The sequence below is a fragment of the Megascapheus bottae genome, chromosome 7, assembly GCF_031878675.1.
Source record: "Megascapheus bottae isolate mThoBot1 chromosome 7, mThoBot2.hap1, whole genome shotgun sequence".
Classification (NCBI taxonomy): Eukaryota; Metazoa; Chordata; class Mammalia; order Rodentia; family Geomyidae; genus Megascapheus; species Megascapheus bottae.
The window spans coordinates 30722838-30747349 of NC_143515.1; the positions used below are offsets into that span (position 1 = coordinate 30722838).

At 38.0% G+C, this 24512-nt stretch overlaps 1 protein-coding gene across 1 annotated transcript in view; it reads left to right on the plus strand.

The window, feature by feature from the left end:
* Nucleotides 1-2795: 2795 nt before the first annotated feature.
* The window catches only part of Gcfc2 (GC-rich sequence DNA-binding factor 2), a 29882-nt gene continuing 8165 nt past the window's right edge, over nt 2796-24512 (plus strand). The window contains exons 1-12 of the mRNA XM_090336598.1: nt 2796-3060; nt 4353-4493; nt 8310-8534; nt 9868-9962; nt 12845-12951; nt 13429-13615; nt 16428-16551; nt 17451-17532; nt 18077-18189; nt 18846-19045; nt 21215-21365; nt 23939-24060. Coding sequence (XP_090192724.1) covers nt 2796-3060; nt 4353-4493; nt 8310-8534; nt 9868-9962; nt 12845-12951; nt 13429-13615; nt 16428-16551; nt 17451-17532; nt 18077-18189; nt 18846-19045; nt 21215-21365; nt 23939-24060 — 1812 coding nt within the window. The remainder of the gene's footprint in view (nt 3061-4352; nt 4494-8309; nt 8535-9867; nt 9963-12844; nt 12952-13428; nt 13616-16427; nt 16552-17450; nt 17533-18076; nt 18190-18845; nt 19046-21214; nt 21366-23938; nt 24061-24512) is intronic.

The window sequence follows — 24512 nt, forward strand, 5'->3', positions numbered from 1 at the left end:
CATAGTATCTGCTCTAGGATCGTACCATAGAAAGCAATTGTCATGACAGAATCCGTCCTATCCTCACTAAAAGCTTGTTCTAACAATAAAGAGTTTCAGGTCCCACCATAAAACTGCTTAATCAGCATCTACACATTCACACAATTCCCAGGAAGGGGTTCCCTGCTTTGGTTTGGATTCCAAATACCTCCCCAAAGTCCACATGTTAAATGTCTGGTTGCCATCTCATGGCAATTCCTCTATGTGCCTGTCCTACACATATACCTCTTTTCACCAAGGCTCATCTCTTTTTTTTGATGTATTGGGTCATTCTGATATGGGTGAATCTGATGTATTGGATCCTCTGGGATATCCCACTAGCTTAGAACTCAAGGCTACCTTGCTAGAATACAGGTGTTTTTTCCTTAAATTTATTGTCAACTGTATTTTTACATTTTAATTTTATTTTGTGAATGCTCTGAGAAAACACCCTTCACGTGAAAGAAACAATTTATCAGTCAATTCAACATCACTGCTGAACTCCATGCAAAAGTTAACCTTCAAGGTTTACAGAAGAAGTGTCCAAGTTGTCTTTCAAAAAAAACAAAAAACAAAAAAAAACAACCTCTTGAATCCATTGAATGGTGGTTGAAACTAGCTTGTCAAGAATGGACAAGAAGAGAAGCCATTCCAGAGGTCAATAGCTTTTTGACATCACACACTGCTCAAAATCCCACCAGAGAATATAACTCTGCCTAAAAGAAACATGACAGCTGTGGATGGGCCTATCTAGCATGTACAATTGATTCCCCAGACTCTCACTTCTCATCATCAAAACAACGAATAGCTTCTCCCTTTTCCTTCCTGTAAGACCCTTCCCATTCCCCAACACCACATGGATGTAGATCTCATGGCTTGTCTTGCCAATTGGCTCAGCTGTAGAGGTTTTCTGTTGTTTTGTTTTCCAATAAAGTCTCCAACCTTAGTATTGCTTTCTATGAGCCAATGCTGTTGGTATCACCAATAGTTGTATTTTGTTCTCTAATTTTATTGAAAGATACAGACATCATTTGACTTACAAGATGATTACAAGACACTGAACAAATTTATTTTCTTATCCTGACAACAGAAAGTCAACAAGGCAGACAGAGAATAACCTAAGGACACAGGCAGGAGGAAGATTATTTGAAGGAGAGCTAAAGTGAGAGAGAACCAAGGTTTTCAACCAGACCAGTCTTAGCAGAAAAAGAAACTTCTTTTAAAATTACCCCTACCATGAAATCCAAGAAAGAAACAGTCCCAGCAGGAGGAATTAAACACTGAAAGTCTGTGTGCTTCAGATGCAGGACATCTAACCTAACCTAACAGTGGGGTTTGTCAGGGGGAACCAAACACTACAAGTTCAAGGCAGAAGTTTCTTTTTTTTCTGTCTACAGATTTATTTGTCTATTTGTTTCTTTAAGACAGGGTTACTGTATGTAGCTCGGGCTGCCCTGGAACTCAGTGATCCTCTTTGCTTTCCACTCAAGTTCTGAGATTACAGGTGTGAACCAATGTGCCTGTCCTTGCCAACAATATATATTTATAGATATCCATATGGCTGGTTACTACAGTCTCAGCTTTGGGTCCTAAATTCATTGACAGTAAGAGAAAATCACTAAATATATATATATATATGCACCTATATATAAATATGTTTATATATATTAGAAAATATTTAGACTTTGGCAGAAACCTACACAGATGTCCAGGTATAGAGGACAAAGGAAAGGTTGATTACCAGCAACAGGACCAGAAAGACCCCTTCTCACAAGAGAGAAGTGCTGGCTCTTGTCTGGGGTGAGCTATATCCTATATAACCAGTAGAGTTTAGAGGGCGAGACGCTGGGGAGGATGTGAGGACTAGCAGGCTTCACCATGGTGGACTAGGATTTATGGTTGCTGCCCAAATGGAAGATAAGGGTGCCTAGGCCTACAGGTCAGCTGCCACAGAGGAATGCGTCTCAAGGTAAAAAGGTGGAAGCTAATTATTTACTGCCTTAATCAAAGGACCTAGCCTGTGTAGGGAGCACACTTAACAATAGAGAGGAGGCCATTGGGCCTACACCAACATAGAAAATAATTTACTAATTTGGGCCAAACTAGGGAACACAAAATCTTAACCCACCTCCATCCACATTGGCCATCGAAATACAATTATTTAAAAAAAAAAAGAAAAAAACAAGAAGCTTGTATAAATGATTACTGTGAACACCAGTAATCATACCTAGGGCTTCATCTGTCTTTCTAAGCAATTTTCTTGCTTTATTTGGCCAAAACATTTGCCAGGGTTTCTTTCAAGTCTTGTGGCTACTCATTTAAATCTGTATTCCCTGTTTAGTAATTTGTACCCCGCACATCCCGTGTGCACCTTTCTGCTTTCACATTCTTGATCAGAGAGAGGAAGAACCAGCAAGACCACAGGCCAATTTCTATCCAGACCAAAGAGCATTCACACATGGGGCTTGAACAAAATGAGACATGAGGTCTGTGCAAAATGGGAAAGGCTCCTCTCCAGACTGCCTCGGATCTGAGCTTGTCTCTACTACCAAGCACAATCTGGCCAAGAACTTTTGCAGCAGAGGCCTCCGCCAACCAGAGCCAGAGAGCACCCCGCGCATGCGTACTGTAGGACGAGCCGGAAGTTCAAAGCGCGGGTTGCCGGGGCGCGCGCACGCGCGGCCACGAGCGGAGGCGGGACGGCGCGCGCCGCAGCCACCGGGTTTCCCACGGCGGGGAGGCGCAGGCTCATGCGCGCGCGTCCGCCCGCCTCTACGATGGCTCACAGGCCGCCCAGGACCTTCCGTCGGCGCCAAGCCGACTCCAGCGACAGCGATGGCGCCAACGACGACGACCAACCTGCTGAGCCTGCCGCGGGTCCACAGGGCCAGATGCAGGACGGCCCTGCTGCAGGCCGAGCGGAGGCGGCGGAGCGTCCCCGCCCGGCCCGAGGTGGTCGGGGCCGCGGTCGAGTCTGGGCGAGCTCCCGACGCGACGGCCCCGGAGCTGCCCCGCGGGCGGCTGGCGGCGCCGGTGGCCGAGGTGACGCGGGCGGGGGCCGGGGTCTTCTGTGGGGACTGTCGTGACCGCTGCCCACCCAGCCCTCCGCGTCCCGGGACCTGTGGGACCAGAGCTGTGGGCGGGGGAAGCCGGGGGCGGGAGGGGGGAGGGCTGAGGGAGGGGGTGTAACCAGGAACCTTGTCTCGTGTCAGTTTTTCTATGTCCGTATGCCAAAAACTGACCTTAAAACCACAACAAAAAGTCCCATGGAACACTCGGTACCCGAACAGATGGGTAATATGGCGACTCTGCCGCGGTCTTCCAGTAAATAGCCTGGAAGCCTTTTGAAATACCTCGAGTTCTTCAAGACAGGTTTCAGCAGCTGGGGGCCGTCTATGAAATGCCTTTGGTACACGTTAGCATTTTAATAAGGAACGGATTTTTCATTAGTCTTTGAAGTCCAAACTTTCTTCTCCCCCCCCCCCCCCGCCCCCCACTCCCCTCCATCAGTTCTGGGTTTTGACTCTAGTTAGGCTTTTTCCACCCACCTGGCCGTCTTCACCATTTGAGCCACACAGCTCCACTTCTTGGTGGTTAAACTGGAGATAAAAGTCTCATGGACTTTTCTGCCCAGACTGGCTTTTGAGTTTGCAGCTTTTGGAATAGCTAGTAGCAACCTGCTTCTCCTGTTTTTAGTTCCCGTGAAACACATTGGTATTAACTATAGTTTTTGTACAATCCGCCAGTTAAATTTATTTCTCTAGAATTTTGAGGATCTTCTTTATGTTGCTGTGTAGCTTTACGGAACTTAACAGACCAAATGGCCTTTCAAAATCACACACTGAAGAGAGACTTGTACACTTTTTGCTACTAGCCATTGTAATTTGGCCTAAATAGAAAGAAAGCTTTAATCATAGCGGTGTATGGAATTAGGATGAAAGTCCCATTTACTTTGAGATAGTGTATCTTCCCAGTTCTTATTTTCCTCTGAAATAGAACTAAATATATAGGATTTGAGTATTCAATAATTCTATTGCGTTAAAACAGATTTCAGTGTACCTTGCACATCGTAAGTGTACCTCCCCTTTTTTTTTCTTTCTACTTAATCATGTCTATTTTTCAAGATATAGCTTCCGTGCATCCACATCTCATTGAGAATTACACTACTAGGCAGATTATACAAATAGGGAAAGTCTTTGTACATTTATTATGCCTTCTATTTGTCTCAGAAAGATAACATTAGAGATCTGTGTGTCTACCAAACCCCTATTGTATATTATGCCATATGTTTCTCAGATGCCATTGTTGACACTTTTTCTTCTTGTTTTCCCATAATGTCCGATTAGAATCTGGAATGATTGATCTTTCGTCAGATGAAGAGGATGGAGCACATGGTTCCTCAGACAGAGAAGAGGATGAGCCTTCATCCTCTGACAGTTCCAGCTCTCTGGATGTAAAGGAATGTTCATCAACGGGTTGGTCTTTGTGCATAATACTAAACATATGCTCTATTGCCATGTTAAACCTATAAAAAGAATTTTCTTTCAGTATTTTCTCTACCAATAATTCTTATTATTGATGAAACAGCAAAGTGTGAAGCAAATCATTGATTACGCATAATGGTCAGGGTGCTAGAATTACTCCTCTCCACACTGTGTATACAACATCAGGCAGCTTCAAAGAGATCAAGGTGAGATTCAGGCCCAAACAATCTGCTCCAAAACTTGATCCTAACCACAGCCCTGTATTGGGTGATTTCACCCTGATGCCTGAAGAGTAGTTAAGAATTTGTCAGTGGTACATTTCAGGTATAGGAATACAACAGGAAACTCATAAAAAAAATTATAAAGTAATACATACTTTCATGAAGATGGGTAGGTTAGTCTTCATTCAAGTCATAATAAATATTAATCAAAGCAAACAAAAGGCATTTGTGTTTTTTTTTACAAAGATTAGTCCACATGTTCAGAAGTTAGCACCTCTGGGCTAGATCAGACCCCCTGTTTCTGTAAATAAAGTTCTGTTAAAATACAGTCATACCCTTTTGCTTACTAAGATTGATTTTGTACTACAGTGGTAGAGTCGTTGTAGTATGACCCACCTTCCCCCAAAACCAGTGTTTATAATTTGCTCTGTGCTACCCCTTTTTCATAAAGAAATACGAATAAAGGAAAATAAATTCATTAAACATTTTAAAGAATTTGTAATGTGGTCATCTGTAGCGCTGTAGCCTTGTCAACTTGGTTTTTCTTCTCTAAGTTACAAAACACAGAAGTAGTAAGTCATTAAGACAATGTTATCATTGATGAAAAGTGATTCTTAGATGATTCAGATACTGTACTGTACAATGTACTTTTCTTTTATAAAGGAAACTTACTGCATCTTCATCATCTACTACAGTAACCACTAGCCACATGTGGCTGTTGAGCAACTAAGAAATTGCACTTTTAGTTTATATAATCACATATGGCTATTAAACCATACCACTGTGGAACATGGTGGAGTCAACAGAGTAAGGAAACTCTTAAAATGAATCAGCTGCATGCCCCACCAAGGAGAGAACAGTCCTTGGAATAGTACGAACTAGCTTTTTTTAATGTTTAGAATAAAGGAGGCATGAGCATATAGTATCCCAGAGACAAAGGAAAATGAATGTTGTACAGTGCAGAGCGTTTAGCACAGTGAATAAGTGGCCATATACCAATGCCTTGTTGAGAAACACTGATGTACATGTCTACAGAAGAAAAAATGGAGGAGGGAGTTGGTATCATGATGCACACTATAATCCCAGCACTTAGAAAGCAGAGGCAGGAAGATTATGAATTTGAGGCCAGCTTGGGCTCCAGAATGAGACCAGGTCTCAAAAACTAGAACAGTAGAGGAATACAATAACTTGAAGAACTTAGGAGTGAATTTATTTTATCTGCATATCAGAGACTACAACTGTGAGAAGAATGAACCAGGAATGGACTATCTTCTTTGAAATGTGGCAAATTCTACCTGTTGTCAAGGGAAAAGTTAGTTGACCGCTGAGTCTTAGGTGATTGTGTGTCAGAATGAGGTATGTGGAAGTTATTTGAGTTATTTATAAAAACCTGATGTTGGCTTTATTCCTTTATCCCGTGGCTGCCTAGCATCTGTTCTGTGGGAACTGCTAGATGTTGGATGTGGAGAAGCAGAACAGAAAGACTATTCTCTTCCTTGAACTTGTACTTCTTTTTTCTTTTCTTTTCTCTTTTTGATCTGAGAGCAGAACTCAAACTTGGTACCTGATGTTTTTGCTCATTGGCTAGAACTCTACCAACTGAACCATGCTGCCAATCCTACTTTTATATCTTCATTGTAGCTTAAAAGGATTAGTGAGTGTAGTCATTGCTGTTCACTTATTATGTAAACCCTATCAAATCATTTTATGCTAGTCACTTCTAATTCATGTGTTTCTATTTCCATAGTCATACATTGGCCTATTTGTTTTTTTTTTTAATTTAATTTATAGAGGGGTTACAGTTATGTTCGCCAGATAGAAGGTGCATTACTTCTCACACATGGATACCCCTTCTCATGTTTTTATCCCTATTTCCCTCCCCCCCACACCCTCCCCTAATCTTTATTTCCCCTCTTATTTCAAATAAACAAATGAACATACATATAATATACCAGGTAACAAAGTCAGAAACTGTAACAATATGAGATTAACCAAAGGACAACATAAGAGAAGTGAAAAAAACATAGTACATTAAGAACAACAGTCACTCATAATTAAGCTCTTGTTTCCATGTCCTTGAGGTCCATTCATTTGTCCTCATCCTATATGATCTTATGTATCTAGGATTTGAACTGCTATAATCCTCTGCTAGAAGAGTCCTAGGTTTGTACTGATTATTACAAATAAGGGAAACCATTGAACCTATGTTCATTTGGGTCTGGCTTGCTTCACTTAATATTATTTTTTCTACATCTTTCCATTTCATTACAAATGGGGCCATGTTGTTCTTTCTGATGGCGGCATAGAATTCCATTGTGTATAAATACCACATCTTGTTGATCCACTCATCTACTGAGGGGCATCTGGGTTGGTTCCATATCTTTGCTATGGTAAATAGTGCTACAATGAACTTCGTTGTGCTAGTGGATTTAGTATGTCCTTGTTTCTAGACCATTGGGTAAATGCCAAGTAGTGGAATTGCTGAGTCATACGGGAGATCTATGTTTAGGACATTGGCCTATTTGAACTTCAAGGTATTATCTTAAACATTAGTGTCCCAGGAGGCTATAAAAACAAACTCGGCTCTACCTCAAATCAATTAAATATGTATCTCTAGTACTGGTGCTTGGGTATTAAGTTTTAATGTATGCATAGAGTTTTTAAATTGCTAATATAGTCTACTGCATTTGAGAGAATAAGAATTTCTCTTGTTATTTTGTTTACTGTGAGGATTTTTCTTGATTTTGGTTGTTTGGTTTAGTTTTTGCTTTTCTTCCGTGTAGGAGTGGTAGTATTGTGCTTATTTTGTTTTTGAGGCAGGGTCTTCCAGTTGTAGTCTGGACTGGTCTCAAAGTCACATTCTTCTGCCTCAGCCTTCCTCTCATGTGCTTGGATTATAAACCTGCAATACTATGCCCAGAGATGATATTTTTCTTGGAAAAACATTTTTTTTCTAGAATGTAAAGATAAATTTTAGCTTAGATCATGCATGAAGACGCTTATAAATAAAAACTCATATAAATGAGGTTTACACTATATAAATTAACAATTAAGACTATTAAACTTTGTTGCCATTTGGTCACTCATTTATATCTGATTAGACATAAGGACAATTTATTTCCTTTATACTTTTTAACTTATTATGTTTATTCATGTGGGATTCACCGCATCACTTTGCATCTGGCTTGTCTTCATGCTGGCTGTAGTCTGTTTCTTCCTGTGTGTGGAGTTTCTCCCCTGGAGGACTATGTCATAGTTGGGTCTTTTACTTGGTATGCCAGGCTCATCTTCTGACTTCTGCGGGTCTCTCCAGGTAAGGAACTCCACACCAAGCCCATTCTGCCTGCGCTCCCTGATACCCAGAGCTTCTGCAACTGAGGAATAGCCCTAAGCAAAGAGTCTGCCACACCTCCCAAGTTCAAAATTAACAAAGTTAGGGTTTTTATTTTTTCCTTTCCTGATACAACTCTTGAGCTAATTATTACCATTGTGTACATGAATGGAAATAGCAAGCACTCTTAAATGTAAGGACTATATATTCTGCTGATGCTCAGTTTTTCACTGTCTTTCTCTTTGATTCCTGCAGTGAAGATCCCGGATGCGACTTTTATTCAGGCAGCGCGAAGAAAGCGTGAGCTGGCCAGGGCCCAGGATGACTATATTTCTTTGAATGTAAGCCAGTGCTCCACCATTTGTGCTGGGGAGAGAAACAGTGAAGAGGATTCTGAGTGTGAGACCGGTGACTACCGGAAAACTATACCATTTGCCCCCAAGCCACGGACCCTTAGGCAAAGGATGGCTAAAGAAACAGGTACCACACATTTACTTCACTTAACAATATGTGAGAAGATTTAGGTGTTTTATTATTATTAGTGTATTAAGACACAATTTCCTCACAATGTCAAGTGTTAAGATTTGTTTTTGTTTGCTATCAATTTGGTTCATTATGTCATGGCCTCTAAAAGATACATATCAAAATATTATCAAAAGAAATGTAATAATGCTTAATACCTGTCCCCTCATTTCATTTTAATTTTTATTTATTCATTTTCAAGACAGGATCTTGCTCTGTTGCTCAGGCTGGCCTTGAACTCACAATCCTCTTGCTTCCATCTCCAGAATGCTGGGATTATACAGTGTGTGTCACCATGCCTTCCTCTTCCCAGCCCCTTGATTTTGACAGGTTTAAAACTATACAATGTCTTATTTTTGGAACATTGGAAATTATCAACTTATATGAAGTAATCTTTTGAACATAGATGACTCTCCAGGGATTTATAGCTGTCGTATATTAAAATCTCCCATACTGTAGAAAAAGTAATATGCTCTGGTGTTGAGAGCCAGAGTGGAATCAAACTGTACCTTGATTTGCATCAGACAATGGCTTTATTGTCTTACTGTTTTCTGGCCTTATTCTGTTTAAATGACCTGAGATTTACCATATGAATGTAATACCTGGAAGTTCCCTGGGTCTCAAGGAGGGAAGAAGCTGGAGTAAAAAATAAACGGGGCAGTCTCAGCAGTCTTTACCTGGACTGCAGACATCCCGGACCCGGTGTGTCTGTCTCTCTTCTTTTTCTTCCTAGTCCTTGCCCCCTATTTCAGGAACCCCAATCTGCGAACCCTGGTTTGCTGCTGGCTGGCCCCGGCACTCTGGCTCAAAGGGCTGTCCACATTTCTCATTTGTGTCATCTTACGGAGATTTTTGTTACTTCTAATAATATTTTGTTTCAGAATGAGAGTTTGGCTCCTCATAAATCAGAAATTAATTTTTAGATACTTGAATTCTCAGGTAGGAATTAGATATCCTAATAAAACCACCATCACCAGACTTTTTTTTTTTTCTGTGTGTAGACTGAAGTATTTCAGGTAAGTTAGTGGTAAAAAGACAGGTTTCAGAGTCAGTCACTGCCTTGCATTGTAGCTTTAATATAGTCCTTAGCTAAGTATTTACTTTTCCAGCGTGTACCCATTCTCATTTTTTGAATGAGGGTAATAATGGTATCTTATCCTTAGAGAAGAATAAAACTTATAAAACTGCTCCCCAACCAATGTAAAATAAATGAACCACCAAAAATGTTGGTTGCCGCAATTGGAATGGAAAAATATTTATGTGAGAATTTTTTTTTGTTTTCTTTTTATAGCAATAAATGAAGGAATAAGTGAAGAGAGTCAGGAGGATGAAAATCAGGATATTTGGGAACAACAACAAATGAGGAAAGCAGTTAAAATCATAGAGGTAATCTATTCTAACAAAAATGATAATAACTAATTAACACAACCGTAGTGACTTAAAACAGCAGATAGGGGCTGGGAATATGGCCTAGTGATAAGAGTGCTTGCCTAACATGCATGAAGCCCTGTGTTGGATTCCTCAGTTCTTCATAAGCAGAAAAATCTGTTTATATTTATTATTATATTTATTTCCATATATACACATGTATATATGTACATATATACACATACATGTATATAATACATGTAGATTTTATATAGAGAGCGGGGGAGAGGGAGAAAGAGAGAGAGACAAAAATGGATCAGGGATGTAGCTCAGTGGTGGGACACTTGTGTAGGAATATGCAAAACTTTGGTTCATTCTCCAATATCCCCACCCCCACCGAAAAATTATATATATATATATGCTATATTATATATTGTTGCTATATATATTTATATAATAATCATTATTGTATTTGGAGATAAAAGTTGTAGATTTTCATTTTAGGTTTGTTTTATTCTAGGTAAGCTCCACTAGGTCAAAAATTAATAACTATCCATTTTTATATCTAATGGTGCCCTGTCTTGTTGGGAACTTACACAATATTTGTACAACTTGAGAAAAGGGACTTGATTTTTCTAAGTTTCATTTTTCTCATCTGTAAAGTGGGAAAGATAGTAGAAAAATACTTGACAATGGCTGAAGGCTCAAACTTACAATGATATATGTCAAAGTACTTATAAGCTGTATAAAATCATGCAAATATGAGTTTTTAAGTTAAATCTTTTGATAAGGATGCTCTGAGATATTATTTGTTCTTTTTTTATTTAAATTTTATTACCAGGGTAATGTATAGAGAGGTTAGGATTATATTCATAAGGTAGTGAGTGCATTAGTTCTTGAACATTGTTACACCTTCCCATCATTTTTTACTACTTTTCCTCTCCCCACCCCCTCCCAAGTTGTAGAATTTCCTTCCAACATATTGTCTTGTGAATATCTGTTAAACTGGTTTATTTCTCATGTGTCTCATCATTTTTGTCCCTTCCGTTCCCAACTCAAATAAACAAATAAATGTGTATTCAATACAACAGTTATCAAATAGTTTTTTTGAAAAGTAAATTTCCTTTGTAAAATGCTGAAATAAAAATAGTTTTTCAAAGGAACATAGGCTCAATGGTTTCCCTCATTTGACATAATCAGTAGAAACCTTGGGATCTCCTAGCAGAGATTTGCAGTAGAGCAAAACCTAGATACATAAGGCCATATAGGATGACACTAAATGAAAGGACCTCCAGGATATAGAAACAAAAGCCATATAATGAGTAATTGTTGTCCTTAATATATTATGTTATCTCTCTTCTCTTTTGCTATCCCTTGATTATCTCATATTGTTACAGTATTTCACCTTGTTATCTGATATATTGTTTATCTGGTTATTTGAAATAGGATAGGGAAGGGAGGGAAAACAAGATGAGGGGCAGGGGTGGGGAGAAGGAAATGGGGACCAATATATGAGAAAGTGTATCAATGTTTGTGAAGTAATGCACTTTCTATTTGGTGCATATAATGCAACCCTTCTATTAATTACAATAAAAATATATGGAAAAAAAAGAATTAGAAAATAAGAGAGATGATAGATAAATTAGACTACTATACAATATTTAACATGCAATTCAGTGACATAAATCAATGATCAACCTTTTTCAGTTAGTTTGATAATTCAGAAATATTCAATTGCTAATTTTTTTTAGAAAGTTCAGCCCAAGGCTGGGAAGGTTGCTTGGTGGTTTGCCCTGCATGCATGAAGTCCTTGGTTCAATTCCTCAGTACCACATAAATAGGAAAGGCCAGAAATGGCGCTGTGACTCATGTAGTAGAGTGCTAGCCTTATACAAAAGAAGCTCAGGGTCAGTGCCTAGAATATGTGACCCTGAGTTCAAGTCCCAGGACTGGCAAAAAAAAAAAAAAATTAAAAATAAAATAAAAGAAAGAAAGTTCAGCCCAATATTATTTGTTCTTTTAAGCAAAAACAAGGTTGGAAGATCTTCATGTTATTTAAGCTGAAAAGCAAAGGTCAGCCTGTGACCGTAATTTTGGAATACAAAAGATAGTGAAATCAGTGAATTGGTTCAGTACGTGGTCCACGTCTCCATCAGAACTCCCCGCATGCTAAGCAGGGTGGTGATGGGCTGAGACTAGCCAGAGGACTTGGCCTACCGAGTGAAGTATGCCACGTATTACTCAGGAATACATTCCTCTGAAAGTACCCCCAATCCCAAATCACAGTGGCTTTATTCACATGGTAGGCTGAGAGTACATTATACAGTAAACCAAATGAGCTGTGGAAACTTGAGGAACTGTACTTTGTGAAAAATCACATTTTTTAAAATTCAAAAACAAGGAAAGAAAAGAAACTTAGTTTTGGTGGTCCCGGGGCTTGAACTCAAGGCCTTACAGTTGTTAAGCAGGATTTTTATCTGTGTTCCACACCTCTAAATCCAATTTTTTTTTCTGGGTGCAACCCCAATTCCTTTGTCATCACATCATAGCTGAATTAACAAGCACACACCAACCACTCAAAAACTCTCCTGAGTGAGGCTGGTCTCCAACTACGATGTTCCCAATCTCAGCCTCCCAAGGCATTAGAAATATAGGTCTAAACCACTGGCACCTAGCTTGAGAAATCACATTTTTTAAATTGCCTCATGAATTCTAAAATTTGAAAAACATTTTAATGTGATGTTCAAAAATTATTAAAGCATCTAACTTTTGAACTAGCTCCTTTTATGATAAACTAAAAAGTCATTTTAGTGTTTTAAAATTATTTTGCTAATTTTCATAAAATTAAAAATTGTTTTAAATGTACCAGTTTAAAAAATAATTGTACTAATTATTTATAGGGAAGAGACCTTTCTCATAAAAGAGAATCTCAAATGATGAAGTTTGATACACCTGTGTCATTTCCGCCTGTAACCTTAGAAATTATAAAGAAGCAGCTGAACAATAGGTGAGTCCTACTGACTTGGAAATTTTCCTTGTTCTCAACAGTGCCATGTTCATTTTAATTAGTATTAATAGTAAAGAGATTTATAGAAAAAAATAGTATCTGTTACATTACCATGCTAAAAAAAATTGATTTGATTTTTTGTTTTTAAACTTTGTAATATATATGTAAATATACATATTACATAATTAAAAATCAGTTATTATGGAACTGGGAGTATAGCCTAATGATAGAGTGCTTGCCTAGCATGCACAAAGCCCCTCAGTATCACATACACAGAAAAAGCGAGAAGGGGTGCTGTGGCTCAAGTGCCAGAGTGCTACTCTTGAGCAAAAGAGTCTAAGGACAGTGTCTAAGGACAGTTAGTGCCCAGGCCCTGAGTTCAAGCCCCAAGACTGGCAAAAAAAAAAAAGTTATTATAGAGCTTTACTTTTCGGGAAAAATTATGAAAAACGGGCAATTTTTATTTTATTTATCTAGATTGACATTACTGCAAGATACTCATCGTTCACACCAGAGAGAATATGAAAAATACGTAGAGGATGTCAAGAGCTCAAAGAGCACAATTCAGAACCTAGAGAGCTCCTCAAATCAATCTCAAAACTACAAGTTCTACAAAGACATGAAAATTTATGTGGAAAATGTAATTGACTGTCTTAATGAAAAGGTAGATATAAATATTTATATTGTTTTCTTTTTAGAGAGACACTCCTTTACTACCCAGTTCAAAAAGGAAAAGCATAAATCTCTCTTTAACCTCTCTCTAGTATTTTTGCACATACTTCTCCTGGGGGAGATGGGATCTCACTATGTAGTCCAATCTGACTTGGAGCTCACAGTTCCCCTTCTGTACCTCCCGAGTACAGAATTTATAGGTTTATGTCACCAAATCGAGCCTTTTTTCTGTCTGTTTTGTTGTTGTCCTGATATCACAGCTTGAACTCAGGGCCCTCACTCTTCTCACTCTCCTTGTTCAGCTTTCTTGCTTATTCCTGACTGGTGTTCTGTCATAATGTACCATGCTTCTGTCTAGATGGACTTTTTGTTAATTAGAGACATTTTCACAGACTTTACTACCTAGGCCAGTTTCAAACCAAGTTACTCTAGGTTTCAGCCTTCAGGGTAGATTGCATGTAAGGGCCATGGGTGCTCAGCTAAAGGCTTCCTCCACTCCCTTGTTTCTTGTTTCGGTGGTTGGGAATAGGCCACACATACACATGCTTGCACTAAACTCAAGGCTTCAAGCTCTCACTTGGTTTTTTCACTCATGGCTGGTTCTCTACCACTTGAGCCACGTTTCTACTTCTGGCTTTTTGATGACTAATGAGAGATAAGAATCTCTTAATTTGTCTGCCTGCTCTGGCTATGGACAGTAATCCTCAGATCTCAGATTTCTGAGTAGCGAGGATTATAGGCACAACACACTAGCCTCCAGGTCTAGACATTTTTAACAAATGAGATCAAGTGTCCCCTTAATGTTGATCATAACTTTTTATAATTATTATGTTGCCACAACCATAGAAAAAAGTTGTAAGTGATGCTGTGGCTCAGGTGGTAGAGCTCTAGAGCCTTAAGAAAGCCCAAGGACTCAGGCCTTGAGTTCAAGCCAAAGGACTGGCCAGCTAGCCTGGCCAAAAAAAAAAAAAAGCTAAGAGCTAGAGCTAGATGCTATCTCAAAAATAAGCAGAGCATAAAGGTCTAAAGATGTGGCTGCAGTGGAACAGGGCCTGTCTAGAAAGTAAGAGTCCCTGAGTTCAAACATCAGTATTCTCCACCATTTTGGGGGGGAATAGCTTTTTGTGTTAAAATTTCAGATTAAGAAAAAAATCCTAAGAAAATGAAATCCAACAAAATTAATTATTTATAAATATTTTAAGGTTCACACAACATACTTCCAAATTAGAACATAGAAAAATTGTGGCAGTCTACAATTTAGAAAAAAATTGGCTTCGTTGGGCACTGGTGGCTCACACTTGTAAATCCTAGCTACTCAGTAAGCAGAGATCTGAGGATCACAGTTCAGAACTATCCCTGCAGAAAAGTCCACGAGACATTTATCTTCAGTTAACCACCAGAAAACTGGAAATGGCACTGTGGCTCAAAATGGTAGTAGAGTGCTAGCCTTGAGCTGAAGAGCTCAGGGACAGCACATAGGCCCAGAGTTCAAGCCCCACCACCAATAAAAAAGAATGAAAAAGCAAAGGGAAAAAGAAAAACAAACGGCTGATCTCAAACAAGTACTTTATTATCTACATATAGTTTTTTGTTGTTGTTGTTATTGGGGTCTTTTCTTGGTTTTTGTTTTTTGTGGGCCATGGGGCTTGAACTCGGCCTGGGTGCTGTCTCTGAGCTCTTCAGCTCAAGGCTACTGCCCTACTCCTGGGCCTGAGCATTGTTCCTGAACTCTTCAGCTCAAGGCTACAGCCCTACCCTTGAGCCAAGCCCCACTTTCCATTTTCTAGGGGTTAATTGGAGATATGAGTCTCAAATCCTTTTGTGCCTGGGCTGGCTTTGAACCTTGATCCTCAGATCTTAGCCTCCTGAGTAGCCAGGATTACAGGCGTGAGCCAGCTATATATAGTTTTTCTACCAGTGAATTACTTGCTTTCTTTGCCTTATTACACTTCAATTCTCAGAAGGGATTTTTTTTTTCTCCTTTTCTTCTTTGCTTTCTGGGTGAAGAGTAATTTTGTACAGTTTAAAGTTTTTAATTATCCTATTTAAAATAGGCTACCTTTTAATAGCATTTGATGGTTTCTGTCTAAGACAGATATTACAGTGTAGGTTTTTCTTCATTCATCCTTGGAGAATTCTAGTTAGAATCTTCTTTAGAACACATATGACCATGTTTGGATAATGATGTATGTATAACAGTGGCTGTTGATACCCTTCATCATCTCCCATCATTGAGGTGGGAGCATTCCTTCCCAAGATGTCAGAGTTCCATTTTACCTACTCGTAGCTTTCTTATCTTGTTTGTGTTGTCCTTAGTTCAGTGTCTTCTATTCTACATCACCCCACACCAAGCGCTAAGAATTGAATCCTGGTGCTTGCTTTTCCTAGGCAGGCCACTAAAACTGAACTTTCTCCCTTCACCCCTTCTTCCCTTTTTCAGCTTTTACCACTTCTTTATGTGTTCCTCCCTGGGTCTGAGTGGAACACCTACCCTCATTTCCTCCTCCTGTCCTGTCATTTCCTCTCATATTTCTAGGTCCTTGCTCTTACCTGTCATGTGTATTCTGTCTCTGAATCACTTTTGGTGTCATAATCTGATACTTTTTATCTCTATTACAGTTGATAATCTGTTGTTTAATTTTGAAAGTCTAAATTTGTTGCTCACAAGTATTTTGTACTTGAAATGTGTTGGTATTGGAAATGTTTATGCACAAATTGAGCATATAATTTGCTAATATATAATACCTTTTTAAACTATTTAATTGATTATCCATGATCTTCAAGTTGTGACTTATGTATTTCAGATTATCAGCATCCAGCAAATAGAATCATCCATGCATGCACTTCTTTTAAAACAAGCCACGACCTTAATGAAACGCAGGCAAGATGAATTAAAACATGAATCAACATATTTACAACAGTTAGCACGTTAGTGATTTTTTTTTGTTGTTGTTCAATATAACTTACTGGTCATTAAGCTAAATAAATTATCATCTGGAGAATAAAAATATTTTTATTCCTATATAAAAATGATTTTTGTGTATATTCAGAGTAGGCCTTTATTCAGCCTGTCTTCCAAACCCCATACCTTTGAGGGCAGAGTTTCAAAATACCTTCAGTTAAGTCCAAGGCTGAAAAATATTTTAACCCCTAATCACTAAGTATTTGAGACAAAATGTTTTCTGGCCATTAGTGTTTGGGTATGAGTATATATAAATCTATAGACTTGGTCAGAAACCTAACTTGGTGTTTGAAGGGTTCGTCCATATGTGGGTTCTGGTGCCTTTCAGTAGAGACACATTATATTAGATCTCATTTTATAAGATTTGGATGCTTTCTTCAAGTTCTAGCATGAGTTTTGTGATTTCAGTAATCCCTTCTTTTAACCAAGTGTCATTGGAAAGCCAAAGGTACAAGACCATAACAATCTGAGAAAAGCCAGTATAGTGACTTTCAAAATACTACCTGTAATCACAAAGAATGGTAAATGAGCAAATATAAATGAGCAATAATACAGATAAGCTATTGTTAATGCAAATACTTCTATTAGTTGAAGTCTGGCTACTTTGTAGCAGTTGCTCTTTTCAACTGCTAAGTTATATTCAAGAGCAAAACTACATATTTTATGTGAGCATTCTTGATGCTTGTTAATATTGTAATAGAGTTAATTTTGGCATTCCATTGCATATTGAAATCTGCAGTTTACGTATGTGTATGTCTGAAGTATATTTTATTTCATATATGCATCCATGATACTGTTTTCATTTTCAAAGTTTCACTTTTGCTTTTGAATTCATGGTACAAAAATCTATTTAATTCATTGATAGGTAAAACTGAGGCATCTACAAATGGAAGCTTGGCCATAGATGAGAAAACTCAAAGGATTTTGGAACAGATTGAATCTCGAAGGTACCTGTTTTATAAAGGGAAGACTTAAAGCATCATTGCTGTAGTGCTTTTCAACTATTTAAACATACTTAACTTTATGACATAAATGTCCTAACCTGACGTGTTAGCTTATAAACATAATCTGAAGCCAAAGTCTAGTTCAGCAATCCTTAGCTACTTTATACCCACTGGTGTATTTCCCACTGTTGAAAGGGATGGATAAAGTGGCACTGATATGGCTGGGAGTTGCTTCTAACAAGACTGGAAACTAGTTAGTTCTAATTACATTGTCACTCCTTCTTCAGAAACTTAGTAGCCCACAGGAATGTTCTCAAGGGAAATGTCTTATAAAGACACCCTCCTCGAAAAGAAAAGAGAAAGTGGGGAAAGGAGAACTATCAACTCAAAGGAAAAATGTCAGAAATAGTCACAGGAAATTGTGTGCTGATATGATGGTGTTATGACCATTTAAGATGGAGAAAGAACTTCCACTTTCTGTGAAAGCATTGACTTCCAGAAGCAGCTATTTACTTTTCATTTACTCTCAATTTATTCCAAAATACAGAGCACAAAGAAGACAAGCAAGGTTACTCTCTGGGAACTGTAACCATGAGGAAGGGACATCAAGTGATGAAGAATTATCTTCTACAGAGATGACTGACTTCCACAAAAGCCGAGGTCACTTGCTAAGTTTCTAGTAGATTTGACTTCAATTATTGAAGTAGTGAGAAATGTTTTCTGCGATTGCCTGAAATACATTATATGAAACAGTTGGGATAATTCCAAGAAAATGGAAAACATTTTCTTTCCCTGTAAGCTGCCACTGTATAGTTTTTTTCCTTTATCCTTTTATCTTCTGTTATAATCTTTTATCTTTTTATATCATTCTGTTTTTATTTTATTGTCAGTGTAATATAGAGGGGTTACAGTTAGGTTTGTCAGGTAGTGGATGCGTTACTTCTCAAACTTTGATATTCTATTTAAAACAAGTAAATTTAATGGTATAGTTTTTTTTAATGTTGTACAAAGTATGGTGGGTACAGTTGAAGGATTGGGAGTTTTGCAGTTAAATACACTTGAAGTTGAAGAGTTGAGTAATAGTCCTAATGTGTTTGATTGTTGTCAGTAAGTAGGCTATACCAGCCTTCGCGGGACATAGTAAAGATAAAGAATTGAGCTAATAGATTGATATTGTGAGCCCACAGGCTCAATAAATGGCGAACATTATTATTACTACTTTTGCTACTCAGGTGACTTGTTTTAATAAAATAAATGTATATATAAGAAAGCAAACCTCAAATGCATAGATATAAAGAGTCTTATTTTGTTTACAGGTGACCTTTTACAGGATTATAAGAAAGTTTTTGAAGATGTACATGATGATTTTTGTAACATCCAGAATGTCTTACTGAAATTTCAGCAATGGCGAGAAAAGTTTCCTGATTCCTACTCTGACGCTTTCATTGGTTTATGCATACCAAAGCTTTTAAGTCCCCTGGTACGAGTCCAGTTGCTTGACTGGAACCCTCTTAAGGTATTTATGCTTAACATATGCTAATAATTATGATCATATGTGTTAGTCTTCTATCAGGTTAGCTATGAAACACGCCTTACCCTAAAAAGTTGAGCCAAAATTTAGAAATTTATACTTCATGCTTTTTCTTAGTTGTTTTGGTCAGTGGTAGGGCTTGAACTCTGGGCCTGGGCACTGTCCCTGAGGCACTTCAGCTCAAGACTACCACCCTACCACTTGAGCCATAGTGCCATATCCTTTTTTTTTTTTTTTTTTTTTTTGGTATTCTTTACTCTGACTTGGCTTTTAATACTGAGCAACACCAAACATTCTTTTCTACGTTCTTTGAAACCCACACCCACCCAAATCATAAAGTAATATTGGTTTGGGAAATTAAACATAAAAGCTTTGGGGCCAGGAGTTTGGCCTAGTGTAAAGTGCTTGCCTAGCATGCATGAAGACCCAGGTTCGATTCCTCGGTACCACATGCATAGAAAAAAGCCGGAAGTGGTGCTGAGGCTCAAGTGATAGAGCTCTAGCCTTGAGAAAGTCCAAGGACAGTGCTCAGGCTCTGAGCCCAAGCCCAGGACTGGCAAAAAAAAATTTTTTTAAAAAAAAGCTTCATTCCAAGAGTTTTGAAGTTGGAGGTAATAGAGAAAAACACAGAAGTTTGGGAGGATGGTTGGTACTAGCGTCTGCCTAGCCAGTGCAAGACTCTAAATTCAAACTTCTGTAGGGAAAGATGGAAGGAGGGAGGGAGGGAGGGAAAAAGCAAAGCGCATTGAGGAATAAGAGCAGGAACTTAAGCAAGGCTTTGAAAATTGTACATCAGAAGGGGAGAGAGGAAAGGCAATCGATTTAATAAATGTATAAAGGGGTCCGGGAATGTGGCTTAGTGGTAGAGTGCTTGCCTAGCATGCATGAAGCCCTGGGTTTGATTCCTCGGAACCACATATACAGGGAAAGCTAGAAGTGGTACTGTGGCTCAAGTTATAGAGCTCTAGCCTTGAGAAAGCCCAAAGACAGTGTGTAGGCCCTGAGTTTGAGCCCAGGACTGGCAAAAAAAAAACAGTGATAGAAATAAATGTATAAAGGCACAAATTCTAGTTCAGAATCCTAGAGATCACACTAATGTACCGATTCTATAAACAGGTAAGAAAGTGTAGAAATGACACCTTGAAAGTAATGTTTCAGGAAGCTCCAAAACACTCACTGAAGGGAAGAAAATAAGACATAAGGCATTGCTGTAGCCAACTAGTGCAAGGGCACACATCCATCATGTAGATAATAGTGACGAATGATTCACTTTATACCAGCGGTCAGAAAGTAAGAATTAGCAAAATATAGATAACAACATCATTTTGCACTTCCACATACAAACATAATCCTAATATTTGTATTCTAAACTACAGCTTTTCCATTCATTAATGGATGGAAGTTTGAACTTTTCAGAAAGAGAAAGAGACCTGAAAGAAGTTTTATATCCATGTAGAGGTGCCTGCTAAGCAGGGATAGGGAGATAAAGTTCTAGGAAGAGAGCAAAGCTAAAAAAACATTTCAACAAGTAAATGATGGGACCACAGCCTTCTCTCTCTGTTTTGCTAAGTACACATTCTACTCTTACTCTGTTTTAGTCATGAATATCTGTTAGTTACACGTTAGGGTCAGGACCACACAGCATTCATAGTATAGCAACCAAGCTTATTTCCAAGAAGGTGCTAGGGTAATTGGTTGGGCATTAGTTTAGTTAGTACCCATTCAAGTTGAATTGGGTACTGTATTCCATTTTGCCACTGACAGAATAGTAATTGACCATCTGCACTTTAAAAATAAAGTAAACCACATACATTGCACATTTTATACTTAGGAGACTTTTTTGGAGGTAGGTAAATTTTGCCAAAATAAAAATTAAAAAGTTATGTCTGTTTCAAGTGCCTAACAAAGGTATGTGCTGAATATTGGCTTTACAAATGCAAGTAGCAAGTACAACTTTGTTACTGCCTAGAACCCCTAAGGTCGTGTCATCCTGCCTAGCCTTGATCTAATGTTCCATACATAGTACTAAAACAGAATTATTCTCCTTTGTTCTTAGGAAAGTTCTTAAGAAAGAATGTATACACTGCTTTTGTTTTTTACTTTGTATACATTTATTTAAAAATTGATTTATAACCTTGTAATTTCATTTGTAAGTTGGATTCCACAGGTTTAAGACAGATGCCATGGCTCACATCTATAGAGGAATTCATGGGGAACAGTGTGGAAGATGCAAAGAAGGCTGACAGTTCTGATCAAAAAATTCTGTCCTCTGTCATCAACAAAACTGTTATTCCTCGACTTACAGGTACATTATGATCTTATGTTCTTCAGCAGAGCTGAAAATCACTAATGTCTGTGATCATTACAAATACATGTTTAGGTATTGTTGAACAGAAGGAAAGGAAGGGCTGTATTCAATAATATTAACATGTGTTCTGTTCAAGCTAGTTAAAAGATGTGGGGGACGGATGGCTAGAGAGTTGTGGCTCGAGGGTAGCATACATACTTAACAAGCATGAAGTCCTGAGTTCATGCTTATACAAATATCTAGTTATGAAGCTGCTGATTCTCTTGAGTCTTTGTGACATGAATGTTATATTTGTGATACTTGTTGTTTGTTAGTGACATGCTTTCATCCATACTACATGTGTTTTTTATGCTTTTCCTAGTTTCTGTTAGATTCCTTCTCTTTATTTCTCCCCTTTATGTGTTCTCCCTTTCTTTAAAAGCATGTCACATTTTTATACCTACCACCATTGGCAACTTTAAGCACTTTAACATTAATACTTCAATCGTCAACATCTGAAGACTTTTGTTATTAGGTCACACAAAATGAACTTCCATTTTAAAAGATGAAACAGACATTGTTTCTCAGTAATGTGATAAAACTTTAAAGCTGTTTTTTATTGAAGTATTACTGTGAGAAACCCATATTCTTATACTTAGATAATCCCAAGAGTAAGTAGCTTTATAAGAAATTAATAGTTAGAGGTTCCTGTAGTGGCTGAATTCTGCTCATAGTTCAAAAGTAGCACTAACAGAATTTGCTAATGAATTACAGTCAATATAGCAACAGAGAAATAGGAATGAAAAATGGCTCTCTCTCTCTCTCTCTCTCTCTCTCTCTCTCTCTCTCTCTCTCTCTCTGTCTCTTTCTCTTTTTCCTTTTCATCTTAAATAACTGGAAAGGCAAGAGTTGACATTTCTTAAAGCTGGAATGACTTAAAGGAATGTTTCTAGAGTCAAGAGGGCGTGTATTGGGAACTGTTGAGTTTGATAATCTGACATCTGAACAAAAATGTCAGATTGTTGAATATGTGAGTTTTAAAGGAATTCCAGAAGGAGGTATTAGCTCAGAATTTATGAGCAAGTTGACAACATTTAAAAGGATAAAATGATTTTAAATAATGAGGAAATGAATGCAAATGGAGAAGTGTAAGGAAATGACTTAAGTACTGATACTATCTGAGTGTTTAGATGTAGAAGAATTGATAAACAGCCAACTAAACCAGAGAAATGGGCAGGAAAAGGGGGCATGGCATTCCAGAAGCTAGGTAAAGGAGGAGTCTCCAGGAAAAAAGAATGTTTTTTGTAATTGTTGATAATTAGCCAGGTGAAGATTACAGTCTGTCTCTTTTGTGGGATGAGGTTTTATGAATGCCTTGTGATTTAATAAAGCAGTTTCAATACAGTGGAAGATGATAAGACCTAATCCAGAAACAAATAGGAAATGAAAACTTGAAGGTAGACATTTAATATTTTAATGGACTTGTTTTAAAGAAAATTGAGGAGTGAAGCATTATTGGAAGAGGAGTGGGGGTAAGAAAGGAAATGATTTTTTTAACTTTTTAATTAACGAGTTTATTAACATTGATTTTTATATCATTTCAAATGTCATGTTTAACAAACAAATATTCAAAAAGGGAATCCATACAATCACTGGCACTTAAGATTTTAGAACATAATTAAAATTAAGCATTAATCTATGTAATAAAACATTATGTCTATAGAGAATATAGCCCATCATAGATTTTTATGTCTATGTAGTTATGTTTATATCTCTTAAGACCATGTCCATAATATTGGGTACCCAAATATTGAGTCATCGCTCTTGTACTGTTTGGATCTAATATCCACATATTTAGTGCAAGAGGAATAGTTGTTTCACAGTACTGCAAAAAATACTGGAGATGATAGCAATGCCAGAGTGAAAGGACCAAATTCCTGGAGCAATGTGCAAATAAGCAGGGGGGTAGAGCGCTCATTCACTGTCAAAGATTGGCCTTGACTGGGATGTCAATTCTTCATAGAAGCAGGAGACATGAGAGTGCATGTAGGTTCAGGTGCATTAGTGCTAGGGTAAGAATTTCTCTTCTGCTCTCTTTTAACTCTGGTCCCCATGAAATTAAGTACATGTGAGAGAACGGGGAGGAGACCAAAAAAGTAAATAAAAACACTCATTTAGAAGAGTAAATAGTTTGTCAACTGAGAGTGAGAACAAGAAGACAAGAAATAATCCTCTACATGGAAGAATAAGTGAGTAGATCAAGGAAGGGGAATATAATTGCTGACCCAGCATCAAGGGCTCATTTCAGTTTCATGGTGACATGATATTTTAAAATTCAAAATTTAGCTGTACAGCTACAGGCACAGACTCAGTGGTAAGGTGGCTTTAAGCTAAGGTTGTAGGCTAACCCAGAGAAGTTCAACTAAGCTGGAGGGCAAGGAACTGAAAGTATATGCAAATATTTTGAGGGAATAATTCACCATGAATTCTAACTTCATAAGAAAGAAAGCCGACTAGACCTCAGTTATGTGTACATTAGGTACAAATCAATGGAGTAAATAAGTTGTATATCACTGAAATGTTGATTTCAGACTTCGTAGAATTCATTTGGGATCCCTTGTCAACTTCGCAGACAAGAAGTTTAATAACACACTGCAGAGAGGTTCTTGAAGAACATTCTGTTTGTGAAAATGAAGTTAATAAAAGCAAACAGGTAATGATACCTGGGGACTCAGGGTAGGGTTCAACGAAGGCCCTGGAGTCAGGCTTTAGCACTGGGAAAAAAAAAAAAAAAACCCAACAGTAAATGAATAGAATAAAATAACTTATGTAAGTTCAAATGCTATTTTGTGGAAATATTTCCTAGAACATGATCCTAGAACACTGTGATTCTTAAGACAATTCAAAATGCTTGAGAAATGGACTAAGATAAAACTGAATTTTTTACCAGGGGCTGGTGGCTCACACCTGTAATCCTAGCTACTCAGGAGACTGAGATCTGAGGATCGCTATTTGAAGCCAGCCCAGGCAAGAGACTATTATCTCCAATTAACCACCAGAAAACTGGAAGTGGTACTGTGGCTCAAAGTGGTGAGCACTCACTTTGAGGAGAAAAACAAACAACACAGGGACAGTGATCAGGCCTTGAGTTATAGTCCCATAACT